Source organism: Camelus ferus, chromosome 3, assembly GCF_009834535.1.
Source record: "Camelus ferus isolate YT-003-E chromosome 3, BCGSAC_Cfer_1.0, whole genome shotgun sequence".
Lineage (NCBI taxonomy): Eukaryota > Metazoa > Chordata > Mammalia > Artiodactyla > Camelidae > Camelus > Camelus ferus.
The window spans coordinates 113,613,109-113,627,133 of NC_045698.1; the positions used below are offsets into that span (position 1 = coordinate 113,613,109).

General features: G+C 49.1%; 1 protein-coding gene and 1 non-coding gene across 2 annotated transcripts; one reads left to right on the forward strand and one right to left on the reverse strand.

Moving 5' to 3' along the window:
- Positions 1–8,396: 8,396 nt before the first annotated feature.
- TRNAV-CAC lies at positions 8,397–8,470 on the reverse strand. The gene has a single exon. It is a non-coding gene; the product is annotated as a tRNA-Val (tRNA).
- Positions 8,471–10,006: 1,536 nt separating this feature from the next.
- FABP6 (fatty acid binding protein 6) lies at positions 10,007–14,025 on the forward strand. The gene is made up of 4 exons (XM_006177973.2): positions 10,007–10,169; positions 11,428–11,603; positions 13,059–13,148; positions 13,912–14,025. Exons 1-4 carry the CDS (start codon positions 10,103–10,105, stop codon positions 13,963–13,965), a joined length of 387 nt encoding a protein of 128 aa, XP_006178035.1. The 5' UTR covers positions 10,007–10,102; the 3' UTR covers positions 13,966–14,025.

Below are 14,025 nucleotides of genomic sequence, written 5' to 3' on the forward strand. Positions count from 1 at the left end.
CCAACGAGGAGGAATCTCAAACACAGAAGTTAAGTGACCTGTCCAGGTGATACAGCTAGTAATTGGCTGAGCTGGGAATCGGAGTCTTGGGTAGAGGGCTGCAAGGATGGAGGGCGGTTGAAGGTGAGTGCCTGGATGTCAGTGCCGCAAGGAGTCTGTGTCTTCTTTCCCCCTTGCTCTCTGGTGCTACAGGCTAACTTGAGGTCTCGTGGTTTTGCTTTTCCACCCCTTCTATTGCTACCCTACACCCTCCGAGAAATAGTCCCCTTTTAAAATTTTGTCACCAAGAATCAGAGTCTGTACTTTCATCTGAAAGAACCCTGAATCACCCAGCAGGAATCTGTAAAGCCCTTGCCGCTGTACACACCACACAGAAACAAAAGGCCGATTTCTGCCCTCCAGCTGCTTGGGTCTCAGATGCAAAAGCAGTGGGAACAACTGAATCCCGAGCTCTCCTGCGCAGGTTCTAAGTGGAAGACAGGAAGACTTGAATGGGCTAGATGGGAGGAGAAAAGCTTTCATCCAGGGCACAGCACGTGCTCTCTGGGGAGAGTCACGGTCATGGACACCTTTCATCATCTGCCCATGCCACAGTCCTTTCTTCAAACACTTCCCTCTCTACTCAGTACAGCCGGACCTGGTGGCTAAGGTGGTGCCTCAGGACCCCACTGGTGGGGAGAAGCATCTGCACCCTGTCTCTGTTTAGAGAGCTCCCCCACTGCATGGACTCCGCCTTCCAGGACGAAGCTGAAAAGGCCAGATACTCGTGTTCCCATCATCCTGTCACAAGGTGCCTGAGTGTGAACTGGGTTTGACCAATCAGACACCCCTAATGAGACATTTTCTCTGCAGCTTGTGATGCAGAGAAGCAGGGGCAAGAGAATCCATTCTGGTGGTGGTGGGAGCCACGATCAGTGCCCAGGGGAAAGGTGGCTTCAGTGACAGGGCGCAGTGCCACCGCTGATAAGGGCTGCAAACTGTCCAGTCGAGCTTTTGCTGGTACTGGCGGCGGGATCCTCACAAAAACCATTTCCCTACTTGTTTTCCAAGCCTGAAAATTATGTGATCTAGTTGACATCCTTACAGTACATTTCTTTTCTGTTCAAATCAGTTTCCATAGCTCACGATGAAGAGTGCCCCGCTCCCTGCCCATGGCTGATTGGCCCCGCTCCCTGCCCATGGCTGATTGGACCAAGGTGAACACTTGACGCAGGATGGACCAATCAGATTTTCTCTCTCTTGACTTGGCTTCTGTTGCCTGTTCTGAAAGCCCTGTTGTCTGCCAGCACGTGGACAGCAGAGAAAGGAGGTGTGTGGAGAATCAAGTGGACATAGAGAGAAGCTGCAGATGGAGTGGAGGGGGAGAGGAGGGGAGAGAGAGAGAGAGAGAGAGAGAAAGAGAAAGAGAGAGACAGATTCCTTTAGTGCCTCATGAAGTCTGTTTCCACCCCTTTGGGTTCCCCAAGCTGCCTCTGCAGCCTTAAAAAATTAGGTTGAACCATGTGAAACTGTTTTTATAGGTCAAAAAGGTCAAATAGCAGCAATTATGTATGCTGTAACCTGTTAAGTTCCCCTTTTGGCCTAAGCTAGTCCAAGAGGGTTTCTTTACTTGCAACCCAAAGGGCTTTGTCCGCACCAGTCAGACATTCCATTAACTCAGAAGCAGGGAGTGGAACAGGCAGAGACACAGAGCAGAAGCAGGAAACAAGGGGTTTTCCTGTCTGGCAAAGTGCTTTGTCCCCAGTGAGGAGGCGGCCCTGTAGACCAGTGGCCACAGGACTTCCCATCTCGTCTCCGGGCACTGACTCTGAGGTCACCGTCCTCCGCTGCTTTATCACCCATGAACTCCTGGAACAACTTCAGCCCCACTCTACTCGCCTCAGTTAATTCCACAGTTGACCCTTGAACAGCAGGGGTTTGACCTGCCTGGGTCCACTTATATGTGGATTTTTTCCAATAGTAAATGGAAAAGTACTACACAATCTACAGTTGGTTGAGTCCACGAATGCGGAGGAAGCACAGATACGGGGAGGGGGGCAAGTTTTCCACGGATTTTCCACTGAGCCAACTGTCTGTGCCCCTAGTCCCTGGCATTGTCTGAGGTTAACTGTATTCATGCTAATACATGGTCTTGAATAAGGCTTTCATTTTTGTTTTCTCATATGTGCATCTTTTCCTACCTAACCAAAGTGTCCAATCACTGAGGACTGGTCGAATAAGTTGTGATATATCCATACAGTGGATTGCTTTATGGACATCAAAGTGATGGCTGGGGCTGTGGTGGGCACTCGGGAGGTGGGAGTGATGGACAAGACCTGATAAGGGTAGGTGGCATGAAGAATGGGGTTGGGAACCACCCCTGATGAGGGGAAGGACCACTGAGCTGTTCAAAACCTGGCTGAGGCCAGACCATGAATTTGTGGTGGCGTGAACGGCCACCCCCGCCGTTCTTGCTGTTGCGCCTCTTCTCCTGGTTGTAGCCAGCAGTCCTGGGGATGGGAGGTAGAGAGACGAATTGGTTTTCTGTCCCAAGATGGGACCTGGGAAGCCAAGGTGGCCAAAGGACTTGAAGGGTCCTGGCAGAGAAAGTGATGCATCCATGGGCTGGACAGGAAAGGAAGTGAAGCTAAGAGCAGGGGATGAGCTGGGGGAAAGGGGACGAGATGTCAGGCTGGGAGCTTCATCCAATGGGGTGGGGACTGTATTCTCTTCTGCTGTGTATCTTCCTTCCTTAATACATAGCTAGGTGCTCAGTAAATGCATTTTGAATGAATGAATGAATGAACGCATGGGTTATAACTCTGACATTAGAGCCAGAGACTGGCATTTTGCTTTTCATCAGAGAGCCAGCAGCATCCATAGTGGTGGCAAGTATCGCTTCAAGTCAGAGAAAACTGAGTTCAAATCCAAGCTTCATCAACAGACTCACAGACATAGAATACAACTTGGGGTTGCCAGGGGGGAGGTGGGTGGGAAGGGACAGTTCGAGATTTGTACATACTGACAGGTATATTTGAATAGATAAACAAATTTATACTGTATAGCACAGGGAAATAGATACAATATCTTCCAGTAGCTCACGATGAAAAAGAATATGAAAATGAATAGATGTATATTCATGTATGACTGAAAAATTGTGCTGTACACCAGAAATTGACACAACATTGTAAACTAACTATAAGTCAATAAAAAAAAAAAAAGAGGAAAAAAAATCCAAGCTTCATCAACAAAAAGCTGTGTGACCTTGGACAAGTCACCTAATCTTTCTGAGCCTAGACCTTCTTTTCTATAAACGAGGATAATAACAGCTGTCTGGGAAGTTTGTTCCAGGGATTAAATGCGATGCCATGTGTTGAGTACCTGGCATAGTATCTGGCAATTTGGGATCACTTGTTAAGTACCACAGGAGAAATAATGGTCTCCAAGAGCCTGGGGGCTTCATCCAAATCCAACTGCTGCTTTCAGTTAGAGGACACGAGTGCAGGACCTGAAGCTAAACTGCTTCCTCAGCCAACTAACAGTGACATTTCTGAGCCTGTTTCCTCATTTATATAGTGGGGATATATAGTGGGACCTACTCAAGAGACTGGTTGGGAGAACTGGGTGATAATTAACGTGAAGCACGTAGCACACTGTGGGTGCACGGTACATACTGGCTCCTAGGATTCCCCGTCATCTGAGATGGAAAAGATCATGGGAGGAGCAGGCTCTGTTGAGAGTAGACAAAAAGGAGTTTTGGACATGTCACGTTTGAGATGGCGTAAGACATGAAACGGAGCTGTCAGGTGGGCAGTTTGATGTAAGTCCAGAGGGGATCTCTCAGACAGGGAAAAAAAACTCTGGGAGTCACCAGCATAGAGATAACATTTAAAGCCATGGACTGGATGAAATCACCAAGGAAGTGAGTGCTCAGAGGAAAGACAAGAATGAGGACTGAACTTGGGGGCATCTGACCTTAGCAATGATGGAGATAATTGTCACTGCAAAGCTGCTGACCAGACAGAGCGGTGCTGAGCTGCACAGCCAACCCACCCCAGCAACATTTATTAACACACTCTTACACCCTCTGTGCCAGGCTCTGAAAAAAGTGCTTTACAAAAATCAACTCATTTAATATTCATAACAACCCTTTAAGTTAGGAGCAATTATCTCCATTTTGCAGATCAGAAAACTGAGGCACAGGGAGACTTGCCCAAGGACACGTAGCCAGCAAGTGGCAGAGCTGGGATTTAAACCCAGGCAGCCTGACCTCAGAGTCTCCATCTCTTCTAGTTGTAAATCTCTAACTCTAAGTTCCAATTGTGGATAAACAAAGTGCCAACTGGACTTTCCAAGGGAATACTGAATTTCTTGGTCTCTGACCCTTGAGAGCAGGCCTAGGAGAATCATCGTGGAATAAACTGCCAGCAGACGCCCCATTCAGCCTCGATACTCCAGGATCAGCCCCAATTAGCATTTCAGATTCTTGGTTGAGGAAAGAAGAGGAAGGGGGGGTTTGATCAAGGAACCTGTAACCCTGATGGATCACTTATTCCTGGGGTAGGGAGGTCAGGGGGAGACCCAGGGATCCTCCTCCGACCGTGGACTCAAGCACTTGCATTTCCCACCTTCTTCACTAGTTCCTCTCAGAATAAAGTGGCTGATCTCAAGCAGGAGCCAGAGTCCAGGTGGGAAGTTGGGGTGACCCAGGGGGATTAGCCTTGGGGTCATTGTTTATCTCCAGGAGTTTGGTCGCTCTGTTGGTTCAATTGCCCCATAAAACCTTACTATGATACGGAAGCAGTTTGGGTTCATTTACCCCACTTGGAAGGTTTTCAGTGAGTGTCTGAACAATTAACTGAACTCCAGGTGAAGAGGAAAAGAGAGAGGGTGTGGAGGGAGGAAGGCTGGACGGTCAAATGCACATACAGACCCCAGTGAAGGGGAGAGGATGACAGCTGAGTCAGGCGTCCCGGTGCCACACCCCTACCACTCCCCTCCCGCCCTTGATGCTGACTTTGGATGAGCTACTAAGGGGAAAACAGTTCTGACCACTGCAGAAAGAAGTCAGTGGGAAAGGGAGTCAGGTGGGGGTCTGGAGAGCCATCTGGTCCACCTGCCAGCTCTTGCCCACGTCCCCTGGCCTGGAGCTTCTCAGGGCAACTGCATCACCACCACTGGGGAGCTTGTCAGGTGCAGATTCCACGACCCCACCCAGCCTCACTGAATCAGAACCTCTGGGGCTCAGGGCCCAGGGGGTTCCATTTTTTCACAAGCCCTCCCCTCCTGCACCGTCAGCAGTGTATGAAGAAGACCACACTCTGAAAAACACATCCTCCCAGCCTATCCTACTCTGATCTGAACAAAGAAAACAACACTGGAGGTCTCCCATGAGGAAGTATGGGATGCAGGGTCCCTCCTTTAAAGGGATGATAATATAATTGAGAGATAAAAGACATACTTTGTGAAGAGTTAAATTAGTGCTACAATAAACAGTAATTGAAAACAATAGGCAGACAGGCTGGACAAACTGCCAATGAATGGGATTAACAGTATCATTCAATGAGTACCTACAAATGACTAGATCCTGTGCTAAGCTTATTATGTATATATCCTCATTTAATCTCATTAAAACTCTGGAAGACAGGTGTTTTTATCCCCACTTAGCAATGAGGAAATCCAGGTTTTGGCTTAGTTGTCAGTTTCTCTCAGATTGGCTTTCCCCGACCCTGAAGAGGTGGTCAGGGTCATGCCTCTGCGTTCCCACAGTATTCCAATCTTGCTGCTTTATCTCATGTATCGCACCACGTTGCAGTTGCCTGTTTACTGGGCTGGGTCTCTCAGACTTGAGGACAGATACCTGGTGGTTCCAGAGTCTAGCACACAGTAGGTGCTCAGCTAATATCTGTTGGATGAATGAAGGTTGTGAATCTGAAGTCTCAGAGCTCATACAGGGAGGCTAACACATGCAACTCTAAAGCCCAGGCTTCCCCTTGAGTCATTACAAGCAGATGGTACACACCCGGGGGGGTTCCTGTAAGGGACAAACTATAGGTTGGAGTAATCAGAGGAGGCTCCCTGGAGGAGGTGGAGTTGCACAATCTGAATGTGGAAAGACGGGTGAAAGGTAAGCAGTCATTCCAGGCAGGCCAAGGCATGAAGGTGGGATTCTACAAAGTGCAGACTTCCTCTGAGACTAGAGACCCCAGGGCATTTCAGGAGACTACACCCCATCCCCTGAGCCTCTCTAGCTTAACCACCAATTGTCTCCTTTGTCCCACTTACATCCCAATCACTGCTGTGAAATGATTTTCCTCCAAGGTTGACAGGGAGATGGCAAACACTCCATTGTTCTCCCATGCCTAGACCAGTGTGACATCATGCTTTCTTTTAGCGGCTTTCTTCTCTGTTTGGAAAGTCCCTTTTAATAATGAATGGGATAGTTTTCAGTTTCCAATAAGAAGTAAGATCCATTAATGTCTATGATAAATTGCTAAGGGGGGAGAAAAAAGCAAGACAAAACAGTATCTTTGGATTTCATTTTGGTTGAAAAGAACAAGGGGGGGAAAACAGATTAGGCACAAGTATGTTTGTGTGCATGTGGGAAATGCCCCGAAGGTTATATACTGAATTTGACGGCAGCTGCTCTGGAAAAGGACATGCAGTGGGATGTGGGGCTTTCCCCTTTACTTTATCCCACTTTGAGCTTTTGTCTTTTTTAAACATTGAGTATGTATTAATTTTACAATTGAAAAATAAGACCCCATGGTGAGATTATAGGTAGCTTTTAGTTGATTTGTGCTTGTTCCTCCCAAATTATCTATTATGAATGTCTATTACTTTTACAATCAGAAAATTAAAAACCTTTTCCTCCATGAAGAGGCTTTTTCAGAGGAGGGGTAATTAGGGGTTTTTATTTTTTTAATGGAGGTACTGTGGATTGAACCCAGGGTCTTGTACACGCTAAGCATGTGCTCTACCTTTGAGCTCCACCCTCTCCCCGCCATAAAGATTGTCTAAAAAGAAAAGAAATAGAATCTCAAGGTGGCACAATTTGTGATGTCGAGAAGGGTGTTGTTTGGGGGAAATTACTAAAGATGTTCTAAATTCTGAGTCCCAAGAAATTCAGCACCCGGGCAATCTGGGGGAGAAACCAATACAGTCCCAACTTGACAAAACATGTTAAGAGCTGTACAAATGCTGCCAGATCCCATAAATTTGTCATCCCATCCTGGAGCTTTAGCTCAAGGAAACACTTAAAAAAAATTCTCCACATATAAAGAAGCTCACTGTGGACTTTCATTTCATGGGGTAGCTTGGGATCCCCCTAAAAGTCCAACAGCAAACATTATGCAGCCGTTTCTCATAATAAACATGGCAGCTTTATAGAAACAAGGGACTGTGTCTCTAAACTAACACTGAGCAAAGAAAAAGACAACGGAATATGGCAGTTACATGGTGATTATGGCTGTTATATATCTAATTAATTATAACAGTGAGCAAGAAAGCAAGGATGGAGTGGTGGGAGTGGTGGAGCTGTCTGCTTAGCACGTACAAGGTCCTTGGTTCAATCCCCAGTACCTCCACTAAAAAAATAAAAATAAAAAAATACATAAATAAACCTACTTACCGCCCCCGCCCACCCGCCACGGGGGGAAAGCAAGGATGAGAGAGGAGAGAGAAGAAAAAAAGAAGGAGAAAGAGAATTTAAAAAAACAAAAAACAAAAACAGTCAGTGTTAGGGTAATGGGATTATGGAGGATTCTTGGAAATGTCCTTAAACGATCTTGAAAGTTGTCTTGGTAGTAAATATGAACTATGCACAGGGGCTCTGTGACTTTGGGCAAGTTATTTAACTTCTCTGAACCGTGGCTTCCTCCCTGGAAAAATGGGGACATTAATGTTACCTTCTTCACAGATTTGTTGGAAGATTTAATGAGATAATCCATGCAGAACGCTCAGTGTCATCGTGCCCAACACATGATAAATGCTCAGTAAGTGTTAGCTATTGTTGTCTTTGCTATTTCCTCACTATTATCAATGAGGGGAAATTCTCGAATGATTTCGGTGGGAGTGAACTGTTATAGCCTTTCAGAAAGTAGACTAATAGATATAAGCTTTAGTTACAAAAACCCTTTGTTCCAGGAACTGCAAGCCTAGGAATTCATCCCTAGCTATTGATCTTAGTAAATAACCTGACATGTACACCAAGAGGTAAGAACAAGAATGTTTATCTCAGAGTTACTTATAATAGAAAAATGTTGGGAACAACCTTAACACCCAGCAGTAGTTATGTAAATTATGGAACATACAAACAACAGAATACTCTGGAGCTATTAAAAAGGTACTATTAAAGGTACTATTTTAAAAATTCATTTTTGAGGGGAGGGGGGTAATCAGGTTTATTTATTATTTAATGGAGGTACTGGGGATTGAACCCAGGACCTCGTGCATGTGAAGCACACACTCTACCACTGAGCTACACCCTTCCCCGGCATAGCTTTATGTAATGATATAGACATGTACCTACATCATGGCATAAAAAAGGAGGGACAGAACAATATAACTTTATTTACATAAGAAAGTATATGTATGCATTTAAAAGTCTAGAAGGGTAGATACCAACTGTTAGCAAGGGCTGTCTCTGCCAGGACTACCACTGCTCTGAATTATTTGAAATTTTAATGTATATAATCGTTTAAGTACCAGACAATCATGATGACAGTGCGGGGCAGGGAGTGTGCGTGCGTGCGTGCGTGCGTGCGTGCGTGTGTGTGTGTGTGTTTAAATAAGACCCCTGGCTGAGGGGAGGAATTCTAAGATTGGGGACTGCAGGCTGGCAAAATGTGGCCAAGCTGGTTTCATCAGTAGGGAAACCACTGGGCCTCAGATCTGGGGGTCAGCAACGGTGGTGAATTCTGCTTTGGACAGAAATGATGGTGATTCATGGAGAGCCGGCCCTGGAAAAGGAGACAGAGACTTGCAAAATTGTCCTTAATTAGTAATAAGAAGAATGAGAGCCTTTGTAAGTGCCCCACACTTTGCTCAGCCAATCTGTTTGATCCAGATTGTGGTCCCAGGAGACAGGCAGGGCTGGAGCTATCATGGGGGAGATGGAGTCCCGGAGGGCAAAGGGGTGCCAGAATCAGACAAGGGACAGGAGGTAGGGGTCTGAACTCTCAGTCCTCCCAGTCGTGAAGCTGGACCCGAGTAAAACTTGCCAAGCTCCCAGCCCTTGCCTGGCACCCCGCAGGTCTCCAGTGCACCGGGCACTACCTCCTCCTCATGATCCCTGGGTCCGCTCACACTCGTTGACTCTGCTCACATTCTCTGCCCCCATCTGGCGTCTGTTTTCCTGCAAGTGCTCTTTGCTGCAGCCAGACCCACTGTTTCCTTTCCCTGAGGCCCTTCCCACTGTCATCACATTGTTCCCTCATCTTAGAATGCTGCCTGCCTGTGTTCTCAGCCTCCTCCAAACTTACTGCTTCTTTAAACATCCAAATCCTATGATTCCCTCAAGACATGTATTAAGTGTCATCTCCTGTGCAAAGCTGCACCGGCCAGCTGGACATCATCGCTCCCTCCCCAGCCCCCCACCCCATCTGCATGACTCCCAGGACGCATCCCATCCTGCTCGCGTGGGAGTTCTCGGCAGGTGTGTTTTGTCTCTGGTCCAGACTGGAAGCTCTTTTGGGAAGGGGGTATGTCTGTGTTCTCAGTGCCAGCCCCACGCTGAGGTGCCTGATTCACTTTGGTTGCTGAATGAGGGATGAAATGAAGAATGATGAGAGCGTGGATGGATGAATGGAGGGAGGGCTGGGCAGAGGTGGATGACGCCTCAAACCCCGTGGCAGAGCTGGCCCTGGCCTTCCTGGGAATGGCCGTGGGATTCCAGCCAGCACACCCCCAGGGTGAATAACCTCAGGGTTCTGCTCCTCCAGGTCCTGCCCTTGTCATAAAACTGCAAATGCTTCCACTTCAAGGGCAGGAGGGAGAGGTGGGGCGACTTGGGTGCTGACCCTCAGCATCTGGGAGAGTTTATAAGCCGAGGCCCCGGACCTCTCAGCATCACAGACCTTCCTCCTCATCCTTCTGCTCTTGGGCCTCCAGCTCTCCTGGCAGCATGGCTTTCAGCGGCAAGTTCGAGACCGAGAGTGAGAAGAACTACGACGAGTTCATGCAGCGTCTGGGTGAGTGAGAACACCTTCCCGGGGCTGGGCTGCCCTGGCCGGCTCTGTGCCTGAAACCCAAACCCCTTGAGGCCCAGAGAGGTTGAATGACTAGAGCAAGGTCACACAGCTAGTCGCTGGTGAGGTGGAGGCTTGATTGGTTTATTCATTCAAATATTCATCGAACACCTGCTATATGCATGGGCCAACCCAGTGTTACGGATGGGGCACCTCAGCAAGACTTGCCCTAAGGTGACACTGCACACCAGTGGCAGAGGTCATTAGACCCCGAGGGCCCAATGATGAGATGAGTGGTGTCACCACATCCTGCCTGGGGAGAGGTGACCAAAGGGTGAGCGCAGAGACCAGGTGAGACAAGCCACTCGTTCACTCGGTCGTTCAGCAAACACGGGCCTCTTACGGAGCTAGGCACTGTGGGCAGAGATCAAGGACCTCACTCCTCCGACTGCTTGATTTGCAACTCTGGCTGTGAGGAACCAGTGACAGTGAGCAGGACTCTTGGTGCGCAGCCAAATGTGAGGCAGCATAGTCGTCTAGACCTGGCGGACGGCCCTAAGGGACCGGGGCCCTCCCTGCCTCCTGACGGCAGAGGAGCCCCCAAGAGCGGGGCCGGTGTGCCCCGGGGCCTTGGGGAGCCAAGAGGGCTTCCAAGTCAGTTACTGGGACTGGCCCTGAAGGACAGTGACATGGCTTCACCCACAGCGGTCCCTTCCCACTCTGGGTCTTCATTTCCTTACCTATCAAACAAGAGCATTAGAAGACAGCCTCGAGGGTCCCATCCACCTAGAATTGTGTGAGCTTGGTGAACTTCTGTTATTTGTTTTTATACAACTATCTGAGGAGCAGCTACTATTTAATGTTTACTGTATGCCCGGAGCTTTCCAAGACAGTCATGGTAATTCAGTCCTTGCAACAATCCTGTGAAATGGGCCTATTATCTCCAGGAGAAACACTGAGGCTTGGAGACGTAGTGACCTGCCCAAGCCACATGGCTCACAACACAACTGGGACTTGGGGCGGGGAGGGGTACAGCTCAGTGGAAGAGTGCATGCTTAGCACGCACGAGGCCCTGGGTTCAATCCCCAGTACCTCCATTAAAAAAAAAAAAGACTAGAATGGCAGAACTGGGACTTGTGCTCTTAACTGTCAGGCTAGCCTGCGCCATGGGGGTTAGGGGACGGGGGGGGGGGAGCTCGTTCCCAGAGCCACAGGCTGTAGGCAGCGCTGACACAGCCGCTCTGCTTGTCCCCGGGCCCAGGGCTCCCCAGCGATGCGATTGAAAAGGGCCGCAACTTCAAGACCACCACGGAGGTGCAGCAGTCTGGGCAGGACTTCGTCTGGTCCCAGCTCTACCCCGGGGGCCACTCCATCACCAACAAGCTCACCGTGGGCAAGGAATGCGACATGGAGACCGTCGGGGGCAAAAAGTTCAAGGTGAGAGGCCGCTGGCCGCCCCTCCCTCCTTCCCCAGGCCTCTGGCCCACTCCTCCGTCCCAATCATGTCCCCAGGGGCTGCTCCCCGAGCTGAGGCTTCTTTTCCAGTCCAGCCTCCAGCTTTAAGAGCCGGCGTTATTCCTTGCTCGTTACAGGCAATTTAGCCACGCCTGGTTTTTAATGCTACTGTCAATAATGAACACGATAAAGACGGTAAAAAACTGTTAACGCTTGCTGAACCCTTCACGCGTACATCCCAGACACCTGCTGAATCCGTCACACACCTTAATGCAGCTAAGCCTATGAAGTCGCCACAACGCCGATCCCATCTTGCAGACAGGGGAGCTGAGCTGAGTCACAAGATCAGTAAACAGTGCCCGGACCCCATGGCAGGGCCAGGCCTTCACACCCGTCCGGCTCCAGAGAGCATGAGCACATTTTTATGACGCCTCCAGTGTGGCCTAGAGAGTAATCGCCCAGGCCCTAGAATCAGACTCATCTGGGTTTGAACCTGAAATCCTGGGAAGTGAGGAAGTGGGGAAAGGAGGGGAAGGGTATAGCTCAAGTGTTAAAGCATGTGCCCAGCATGCACAAGATCCTGGGTTCAGTTCCCAGTACCCCCTCTAAAAATAAATGAACCTAATTACCTACCTCTAAGTTAAAAAAAATTAAATAATGCAGTTATAAATTAAAAAAAAAAAAAAAAGAAGTGGGGAAAGGGGGCTGTTCATCCCAGACCGGCCCCTCAGGGATTCCACCGGTTCTGGGTCCTCTCTGTCGCCCCCCCCAGCCCTGCCACCAGTGTACCTGGTTTCTCAGGCTGCCGAGGTGGAGGATAAGTAGTCATAATATTCATATTCTGTCACTTGGGGATTTAAGAAATTTGACAACTTATTGTGGATGTCTTTCTGTGTCTGCACATGCTGACTTGCCTTATTCTTTTTTAATGGTGGTACAGGATCCTACAGTATGGAGATGCTGTCATTTATTTACCACCCCCTCACTGAGAGACGTGTAGGTTAGTCACCGGTGGATAACCTAGGCTGGATATTTAGGCTGTTCACTCTTAACACCCTTGGGTGACATCGGCTTCACTCTAATAATGATGATCTTAACCGACTCCCTAGTTAACAAGCAGTCCTCAACCCCAAGCCAGGCACTGCTCCAGGCACTTTAGATATATCACAGTAAATCGCTTCATCCTCATAATAACTCTACAAAGAAGCTAGTTACTACCCCCATTTCAGAGATGAGAAAACTGAGGCACAGTGAGGTCCAGTATCATGCACAAGTTATCTATATCTTTGGATATATGCAAATTGGATCTCTATAAGGCAAATGACTTCCAAGAGGGGGATTGCTGGGGCTGCAGGCAGACCCCTTATCCCCAAGGGGCTGGTCTGCGTCTGGGGGGAGGGCTTATGTAATTCCAGCTGTGTCATGCTTCTCTTCCAGGCCACCGTGCGGATGGAGGGTGGGAAGATGGTGGTGGACTCCCCCCATTACCACTTTACCGCGGAGATAGTGGATGGCAAGCTGGTGGAGGTGAGTGTCCTGCTGGTTCCCGGCACAATCGATCAGAATGCATTTCTGCCCCCAGCCACGGCCCCAGAGATGTGACCCTCTGGGCAGCTGGCTTCATGGGCACTCCCCATGGGCCAGGCTCTGTGCTGAGCGCTGGGTGCCCATGATCTCATTTATCTTCACAATCACCTTGTTATGTAAGGATTTGTATCCCCATTTTGCAGGTGAGGAGACTGAGGCACGGGGAGGCTAAGTGATTAGCCAGAGGACAGAGAGCTTTTTTGACAGAGCAGGGATTTGGCGCTAGGCAGTCTGACTCCAGTGCCCACCCTCGGGACACTGCAGGGACCGTATCTTCCCATCACCGAGCGCAGGTGCCCCTTAAATGCTATATGTTGCAGACACTGAGGTCCCTTGACCTTAGGGGGTCACTGACTTCCATAATCTTCAGTTTCCTCATCTGTACAATGGGCACACCTCACCGTTGGGAGGACTAAATGGGATATTGCAAGGGAAGCGCCTGGCACGGGTGAACTGAAATGGACAGAGGTGGACAGCTATCCCACAAAGAGCCACATCACCCTGACATCTGTTTAGCACTTTGGCCACGTTGAGTCTGCACAGTGGGTCCTGTAACAGATCACAAAACTGAGGCCCAGAGAAGTGGTGCAGCGGACTGACTTCCACTCAGGACTGGGACTGGAAGCTGGTCTATCGTCACCTGTGCCCACGCGCACCTTGGGGCCCCCGCACTGACTCTCTCTGTCCCCGCTGCTTCTTCCAGATCTCCACCTTTGGAGGCGTGACCTACGAGCGCGTGAGCAAGAAGCTGGCCTGAGCTAGTGGGCAGGGCTCTGCGGGGGCCACCAAGCCACCAATAAAGCTGCTGTAACAAGAG

Bases quoted from the DNA above. Each gene is read 5' to 3' on its own strand.
- FABP6 (XM_006177973.2), top strand. From the start codon at position 10,103: ATGGCTTTCAGCGGCAAGTTCGAGACCGAGAGTGAGAAGAACTACGAC. The intron at 11,604-13,058 runs GTGAGAGGCCGC...CTTCTCTTCCAG, and splicing joins TCGGGGGCAAAAAGTTCAAG to GCCACCGTGCGGATGGAGGG. The intron at 13,149-13,911 runs GTGAGTGTCCTG...TGCTTCTTCCAG, and splicing joins TGGATGGCAAGCTGGTGGAG to ATCTCCACCTTTGGAGGCGT.